The 8664-nt window shown below is 44.7% G+C and overlaps 1 protein-coding gene across 1 annotated transcript; it reads left to right on the top strand.

The window, feature by feature from the left end:
• Positions 1 to 2718: 2718 nt before the first annotated feature.
• Positions 2719 to 4023, top strand: LOC115007584 (interferon-induced protein with tetratricopeptide repeats 1-like; the record flags this gene model as incomplete). The annotated part of the gene is made up of 1 exon (XM_029430520.1): positions 2719 to 4023. A coding segment is annotated over one exon (1305 nt), but the record flags the coding sequence as incomplete, so codon positions are not given.
• Between the last annotated feature and the right edge of the window lie 4641 nt (positions 4024 to 8664).

The raw sequence follows: 8664 nt of genomic DNA, 5'->3' as shown, positions 1-8664 counted from the left end.
TGATGAAATATAAGCTCACCAAGAGCCCTAACCAGACCCTTGCTGGAGCCCTCCAAAGGCTTTTAATAAATACCGTTAAACACAATTAATATTTTCAATGCTTGCTCTTATCACATGCATTTCAGCATACAAGATTGCTTTTTATCGTTGAACAGCAGTTGTATTAGCTATGACCGTCGAACATTGTTGCTGGCATTCATTAATAAGTTTTCCTAATCTACCTGCAGTGAATATTTGATTTAACTGGTGTTCACTCTCACCTGATCTTGTGCACGTGCAATGAATACCAGACAACGATACTCGGCTGTCGTTCTTCACTTCTCCTTACGGGAGCCCACCCAGGGACGCCAATTAAAGGGTGGTAAAAGTTGAAGAACTCGGAGCTTGAATGTCGAATCAAAACAGCAATCCTCTAGTTCAATCGATATATTTATTAACGTGATAAGTCAAACATAGAAAATATTCTCAGCTGAGGACACAATTCGCATCGCCGTTTCCACAGACTGCATGGCTCAAAAACCCCCATGTTGCTGTCTCACGGCTCCGCTCCAGTGTGTACAAAGAGTTGTAAAAGCATCGCATCTAACACATGGAGGAGGCGTTGACCTTCTCCTCATTGGTCCCCGTTGGCGCCAACACGCTCCTCCGTCAGCAGTCAGGAAGTGATGGTTTGTTGACCTGTTTTCTTAAAGGGGAAGTGCCCCTATTATGTTTGTAATACACTCGGTGCAGAAATTACATAATTGCGCAGAAACATATTCGTAATGTAGATATATATATATTGATTGAGGTAGACAAATACATATGATAGTCTTTCCAGAGTGGATTAATACAATTAGGATTAATTTACCTCACACTATTCAGGTGCCAGTGTAGCAATCCCTATCTACAGCCAGGTGATATGTAGATAGGAGAGGAGACGTGGGACAGGCTCACAGCTGTATATTGGTACACTCAAACAAATGCATGTCTTATCAGGCGCTTTTTAGATAGCTCCGAGGTTGCTGACTACGTCCAGCACCGTGTAATCCCGTGGATTTCTCTCGCTCTGGGTAATCCATGTCTGGGGCTCCAGGACTCAGCCTACTGGAAAATGAACAGAACCAGGCCATCACCATGCATTTTTTATGTGACTGATTACCTGATTCCGTTCTCTGGCCTCTCTGGCCTCCAGCTGGGACACTCCCATCTCCCCCCAGCAGCCGGCGCCCTAACCACACCCCACTGCCACAAAGTAATTTTACAGTTCTTTCTTTGATTTTAAACTGTACGTTTTAATCTAAAGACTGCGTATGTTGGCACAATGACGATCCTTGCATACCTAAACTGTCATCCGGTTTTTAACAATACTATAAATGCGGAACAGAATTCTAGACAAATGTTACGGCAAGGTGAACAACGCTTATGTGAGTAGAGCCAAACCATTAAAGTAAACATTTGTACCAGTGAATAGAGTCTCTTAAAAGATGATTTCTCCCTACTCAGCAGAGCGTCATAATGTAGGTGCACGGTGCAGTGTGGTGATGGCCTAGTGGTCTAAGAGCGCCTGCTAAATGACCTGTGTCTCCAGGTAACCGCTGTCCCAGCTCATCATACTTTCACCAGGGTCGGCGCCATTGCATATGAAACAGACAGGCCACTAATTTTGACAAGAGGCCATTTTTCACACCTCACATTAAGCTGAGGGTAACTGACATTCTGTCAGTGTATACACATACTGAATAGGCTTATATTATGATATCATAACATTTTATGAGAAGCTGCAGCCATTAAAAAATGTGGCATCTTTGGGTTGAATATTTCACTCAGTGTGGCATCATATTCTAAAGAAGAAAAACAAACTAATTAATTTAAATAAACTTAGGAGAAAATATAATGACAAACTTTAATGAGTCATATCTTAATTGTTTTTCCAGATATGTGGCTTTAGGTTTCTATTGCTGGGAAACAATAGTCAGGCGGGCGTGTTTAGACAGAACAAAAATGCAAACGTATGACATTCACTTCGACTTCAGTGTGAACATATAAATCTGCGTGCTCAACAACATCTCATCATTTTCAGCAAAGCAGGAGTTAGACATATCTGACTTTGTACCAGCGAACCTAAAGGTGCATCAAGAGCAAAAACCAGACGAACTGCTGAGTCAAGGAAACAGCCGAATGATGAGGTGAGAAACTGCTTCTGCATTTCAAGTAATGACAATCATTCTGATGTACTTAATATCTTATTATTATTGAGCCCCAGAGATCCAAAATCCTCACCTTTAGTCATGAGCTTTGGGTAGTGACCGAAAGATTGAGTTCACAAACAAAAGTGGCCGAAATAAGTTCCCTCAGTAGGGTAGCTAGGCTCAGCATAAGTCATAGGGTATGTAAGCTCAGACATACGGAGGAAATTAAGCTTTCCTTCTGCGGTTTTCCGTGCAAATCTTGAAGACTCTGGGCTAGACCCAGAACATGCTGAGGAAATAATATTTTTATATTATAGAATAGAATTTATCTCATCTGGCTTGGGAACACCCTGTGTCACGACGCTGGATTTGCGTTTCCTGTTTTATTTTGAAATGTTCCCTTTCCCTTGTGTCATGTCTTGTGTTACTTCCTGCCCTTGTGAATTTGCCTTTCTCCCCCAGGTGTGTCTCGTTCCCTTCATTGGTTTCCTCCTGTGTATTTGCCTTTCTCTCCCAGCTGTGTCTTGTTCCCTCATTTAGTGTCTGTGTGTATCAGAGTCAAACAACACTGGTGTCCAAACTGGAGGCCCTGCAGTGTCACTTCACCTGGGATCTGGACACCAGCAGGTCCAAACTTTTCCGTTGCAGGGAAAGGTTTGAGGATTTCTTCACCGAGGACGGACACAGCTGGCTGGGTCACATTTACAACCTGCGGGGGTTCATGGAATACAAGCTGGGGTTCACTGAAGAAGCCCAGAGTTTCTTCAACAAGTCTACAGAGGCCTTCTGCCAGATAAGAAATGCAGATGAGGGTCCCTGGTTAGTGGTGAATTACGGAAACCTGGCTTGGCTGCACCACCACCTGGGAGACCCAGCAGAGAGTGAGGCTTACCTGACAAAGGTTGACGCCCTAATGAATGAATACCAATATCCATCTCAGGACGAGCTCCACCCAGAGATCTACGCTGAAAAAGCCTGGACTTTCATAAGGTTTAGCACAGATAAAATGCTGCTGGCTGCAGATTACTTCCAGAGAGCCATTAGGATGCAGCTGGTCATGGTGGAGTGGCACACCTACCATGTCAAAGGGTTAATGTTTGCTTCAAAGCACAGCAGCACAGGGCTGGGGGCTGACATCTTGGAGAAAATGAGAATCGCCAAAGAACAGGATCCAGAGAACTTGTACTTTGCTGTTCACTACCTTGAGCATTGTGCTAAGAAAGGAGAAATAATTAAAGATGAAGCATGTAAGCTAGCCAGGGAGGTTTTGAGAAATCCTATCAGCAGCTACAGTGGTATTAAACCATTACTTAGGGTTTACAGAAACTATGTATCTGTTGATGAGGCCATTGACTTGGCAGAGGAGGTTCTGAAAAACCATCCAGATGAGCGTTATCTGATGAAATGTGCTGCACTCTGCTACAAATGGAAGATATTTTTCAGTGACAGTCCCCAAAAACAAAGCATGGTAGACAGAGCAATCAGTCTCCATGAAGAGGTGATTTCACTTTACCCTCATTCTTCCCTTGGGAAGAAAATAGACCTTGCAAATATATATTCCAAATCAACTAACGGCAAGGTTAAAGCTAAGCAGATATACCAGGAGCTGCTAAAAAGTGATCTTGATCAGGCAGGCAAACAGATGCTTTACAACAACTATGCAAAATATTTAAACTTCCAAGGACAGGATCGCACCAGCTCACTAAGATACCACATGAAGGCGGCAGAGATACCGCAACAATCGATCTTTCGTGAGAAAAGCATCAAAGTTCTAAAGAACATAAGAGACAAAGGCAAGGACAGAATGTGTCGCGAAATACAGACGTTTCTGGAAAACCTGCAAGAGCCATAATGTTTTTTACAGCACTGGTTCTGAATCCAGAACAAATATAGGTATTGCATTACCTGAAAATAATCAGTAAGTTAATCAAGCTTTGTCTTTTAAACGCAGGTTTCAACACATGTCTGCACTTTAGTAGTTAATGGAAGACAGATGTTAGATATTGTCACAATATCTAAAAGATTATTTGTAAAATTGTTTATATAGCCTTTGCAATTTGCTTTGCAGTTAGCTTTGTTTTGTGAACTATAAAACTCTTTGATTGGTACTGTAATACTTAACTTGATGTATAAACTGAATATTATCACCAGCTGATTGTATGTATAGAAAATATGTCTCTCTTGAGAATGAGAACCTGTGTCTCAATGAGATTTTACCTATATAAATAAAGGCAAAATAAAAAAATGTCAATCATTGTCTAAGTTGTATACAATAATAAATATGCATTATGTACACCAATAAAAGTTATTTAAGTGGTTTTTTTTGTTTTGGTGGTTACTATATACAAGAAACTTAAATACATCTGGGGCATCTGTGTTTTTATCACTGATAAGTGGTGCAGACAACACAGTACGACTCAACTTCACCTTTTTGAACTTAAGGTGTGTTTTTTATTATAGGGAACTTCAATTATTGCAAACTTAAACTGTCACCCGGTTTTCAATAATACTATAAATGCGGGACAAAATTCTAGACAAATATTGTATAATTAACATTAGCATCCTCTCCGGGAACCATTACCTTACCGTGGTGGAGAGGTTTGTGTGTCCCTATGAACCTGAGAGCTGTGTTGTCTGCAGCCTGGTGTCCCTGGTAGGGTCTCCCAAGTCAAATTGGTCTCAGGCAAGGGGCCGGACTAAGAATGGTTCAAAACAACCTCATGATACAGAGGGAAAGAGAAGGAGAGACCCTGCCTGGAGGAAGCCCGGGGCCCCCGTCTGGAGCCAGGCCCAGAGGTAGGGCCCGACAGTGAGTGGCCGGGATTGTCATGGAGCCCGGTCGGGCACAGCCCAATGAAGCTACGTGATGCCTCCCATCCATCCATCCATCCTGTGGGCCCACCACTCATGGGATAAACTGCTGGTGTCGGGTGCGCTGTCACACGGGTGGCAGTGATGATCAGGGACCTCGACGGACCAGACCCGGGCAGCAGAGGCTGGCTCTGGGGACGTGGAACGTTACCTCTCTGTGGGGGAAGAAGCCAGAACTAGTGCGGGAGGTGGAGCGCTACCAGTTGGATCTGGTGGGGCTTACCTCTACGCACAGTCTTGGCTCTGGAACCGTACTCCTGGATAGGGGTTGGACTCTATTCTTCTCCGGAGTTGCCCAAGGTGTGAGGTGTCGGGCGGTGTGGGGATACTCATAAGTCCCTGGCTGAGCGCCACTACATTGCAGTTCACCCCGGTGGACAAGAGGGTCCCCTCCTTACGCCTTAAGGTTATGGGGGGACAACTCTGACTATTGTTTTTGCCTATGCCCCAAACAGCAGTTCAGAGTATTCGGCCTTCTTGGAGCCCTTAATGGAGCCCTGGAGGGAGCTCCAGTAGGGTACTCCGAAGTCTTGCTGGGAGACTTCAACGTGCACGTAGGAAACGATGGAGACACCTGGAGAGGCGTGGTTGGGAGGAACGGCCTCCCTGATCTAAACCTGAACGGTTGTTTGTTGTTGGACTTCTGTTATAGTCATGGAATGGCCATAAGAAACACCATGTTCGAACATAAGGATGCTCATAAGTGTATGTGGTACCAGAGCACTCTAGGCCAAAGGTCAATGATCGATTTTGTGATCGTATCATCTGATCTAAGGCCGCATGTTTTGGACACTTTGGTGAAGTGAGGGGCGGAGTTGTCAACTGATCACCATCTGGTGGTGAGTTGGATCAAGGGGTGGGGGAAGACTTTGGACAGACCTGGTAAACCCAAACGGGTAGTGTAGGTGAACTGGCAACGTCTGGAGGAAGCCCCTGTCCGGGAGATCTTCAACTCACACCACCGGCGGAGCTTTTCAGACATCTCTGTGGAGGTTGGGGGCATTGAACCTGAGTGGGCAATGTTCAAAACGTCTATTGCTGAAGCTGCGGTGAGCAGCTGTGGTCTCAAGGTCTTAGGTGCCTCAAGGGGCGGTAACCCTCAAACACCATGGTGGACATCCGTTATCCGAGAGGACTCCGGAAACAGTTGCAGGGTACCGACGGACTCGAAGCGGGGGTGGGAGAGGCTATGGAGAAGGACTTTCGGTCGGCACCAAGGTGCTTCTGGAAAACCGTCCATCACCTCAGTAGGGGGAAGCGGGGAACCATCCAAGCTGTGCACAGCAAGGGTGGGACCCTGCTGACTTCGACTGAGAAGGTTATCGGGTGGTGGAAGGAGCACTTTGAGGAACTCTTGAATCCGACTAACATGCCCTCTATGGTAGAGGCAGAGCTGGAAGCTGATGGGGGACCATCGTCAATCTTCCTGTTGGAGGTCAGTGAGGTAGTCAAACAACTCCACAGTGGCAAAGCCACAGGGGTTGATGAGATCCGTCCAGAAATGCTGAAAGCTTTGGGTGTTGAGGGGCTGTCTAGGTTGACACGCCTCGTCAACATTGTGTGAAAGTCTGGGACAGTGCCTAGGTGGTGGCAGACCGGGGTGGTGGATCCCTTATTCAAAAAGGGGGACCAGAGAGTGTGTGCCAACTACAGAGGTATCACACTTCTCAGCCTCCCTGGTAAAGTTCGGTGGCCACAGGATCTCATCGCTGCTCTTTTCAGATGATGTGGTCCTGATGGTGTCATCGGTCTGTGACCTTCAGCAGTCCCTGGATCGGTTCGCAGCCGAGTGTGAAGCGGTTGGGATGAGTATCAGCACCTCAAAATCTGAGGCCATGGCTCTCAGCAGGAAACCGGTGGATTGCCTACTAGTATGGCAGGGATAATTGAGTATATAATAGTTATTTATAGTAAAGGTCAATAATTATTTATGGCCTTTTTATCAATAAATATTATAATATCTCCAAATGCACAGCTTGTGAATGCCTGGTGTTATTCTTAGAAAAACCTGTCTAATATGATTAAGTCTTTATCCCTTTTATCTGAAATTTGAAGGTGAACTTCATAACACAACAAACTTCAGGCGGAGTGTATTTTCTTCAAATTCAGTATATTCAGACCACTATTACTCAGTGCCAGAAGCACTTGGAGTGATTAATGTTGCGGAAGTTTTCCTGCTTTACTCTGGAGAGATGTATATAAAATCAAATACATGGTGATAGAGACAGAGTTATCTTTGTGCATTTATTTGTGGCCACAAAATGGCACCAGTTTCACAGAATACAGCGTAGTCTATGGAAGGGCACAGGTTGGAAGAAGACACATAGGCATTTTATACAATTTGGTTTGGAGACGAGGTGATGAAAAAACACAGGGGGTCGGGCCAAACTGCCCTTTGATGCTTGTAAGGTAATAGTTATGTAAACAGAGTATTGGGTGATACACTCAATATTCTGCCTCAGTATGTTAAACAGTTTGATCAGGATTTGGGTGTGTCCTGTCTTTTGTTTTGATCAGGATTTGAAACATTTGGGTGTGTCCTGTCTTTTGTTTTGATCAGGATTTGAAACATTTGGGTGTGTCCTGTCTTTTGTTAGTTCAGTATCAGTCTAATCAGGATGCGTCTGTCTTGTATTAACATGACCGGCACTCCTATGTTAGCATCAAATGGCAGTTGGCTTGTTTAACATAGGAAACTTATATAATTAAAACAGAAGACGTTTAAATTGCTATTACATTAATCAATGTTTTACAAGAATAATAAGAGAGTTATCTTTTTAATGAGACCAAAATCATGCATCTGGTGCAAATGGTTGAAGAGCAGCTTATAATATACTTTGGGTATGTCGTTTGTAGGTATTTTTGTATTTTCGAGTAAAGTCCCCCACCCCTTAAGAGGTTAAAGAAACCCTCACTCGACCCCTCTGAAGTGAACAACTACAGACCTGCCTCTCTTCTTTCTTTTCTTTCCAAAACACTTGAGCGTGCAGTCTTTAATCAACTCTTGTCTTACCTTCACCAGAACAACCTTCTCGATCCCCACCAATCTGGTTTCAAGGCAGGCCACTCAACTGAGACTACCCTCCTCGCTGTCACTGAGGAACATCATGCTGCTAGAGCAGCCTCCCTCTCCTCTGTTGTCATCATTCTGGACCTTTCTGCTGCGTTTGACACAGTGAAGCACCAGATCCTCCTCTACACCCTCCAAGAACTGGGAGTCTCAGGCTCTGCTCTCTCCCTGCTCGAATCCTACCTAAAGGACGGCACCTACAGGGTAACTTGGAGAGGGGCTATGTCGTACCCCTGTCAACCCACCACCGGGGAACCTCAGGGCTCCATCCTGGGTCCTCTCCTCTTTTCTCTGTACACCAACTCAATTGGCTCTGTCATTCACTCTCACGGCTTCACCTACCACAGCTATGCAGATGACACTCAACAGATTCTGTCTTTTCCCAGATCTGAAACCCAGGTGGAGGCACGGATCTCGGCTTGTCTGGCTGATATCTCTGTATGGATGGTGTTGTGGAAGTGTTCCTGCTTTACTCTGGAGAGATGTAGATACAATCAAATAAATGGTGATAGAGACAGAGTTGTCTTTGTGCATTTATTTGTGCAGCAATGA

Source organism: Cottoperca gobio, chromosome 4 (genome assembly GCF_900634415.1).
Source record: "Cottoperca gobio chromosome 4, fCotGob3.1, whole genome shotgun sequence".
NCBI lineage: Eukaryota > Metazoa > Chordata > Actinopteri > Perciformes > Bovichtidae > Cottoperca > Cottoperca gobio.
This window is presented reverse-complemented; position numbering and strand designations above follow the sequence as displayed.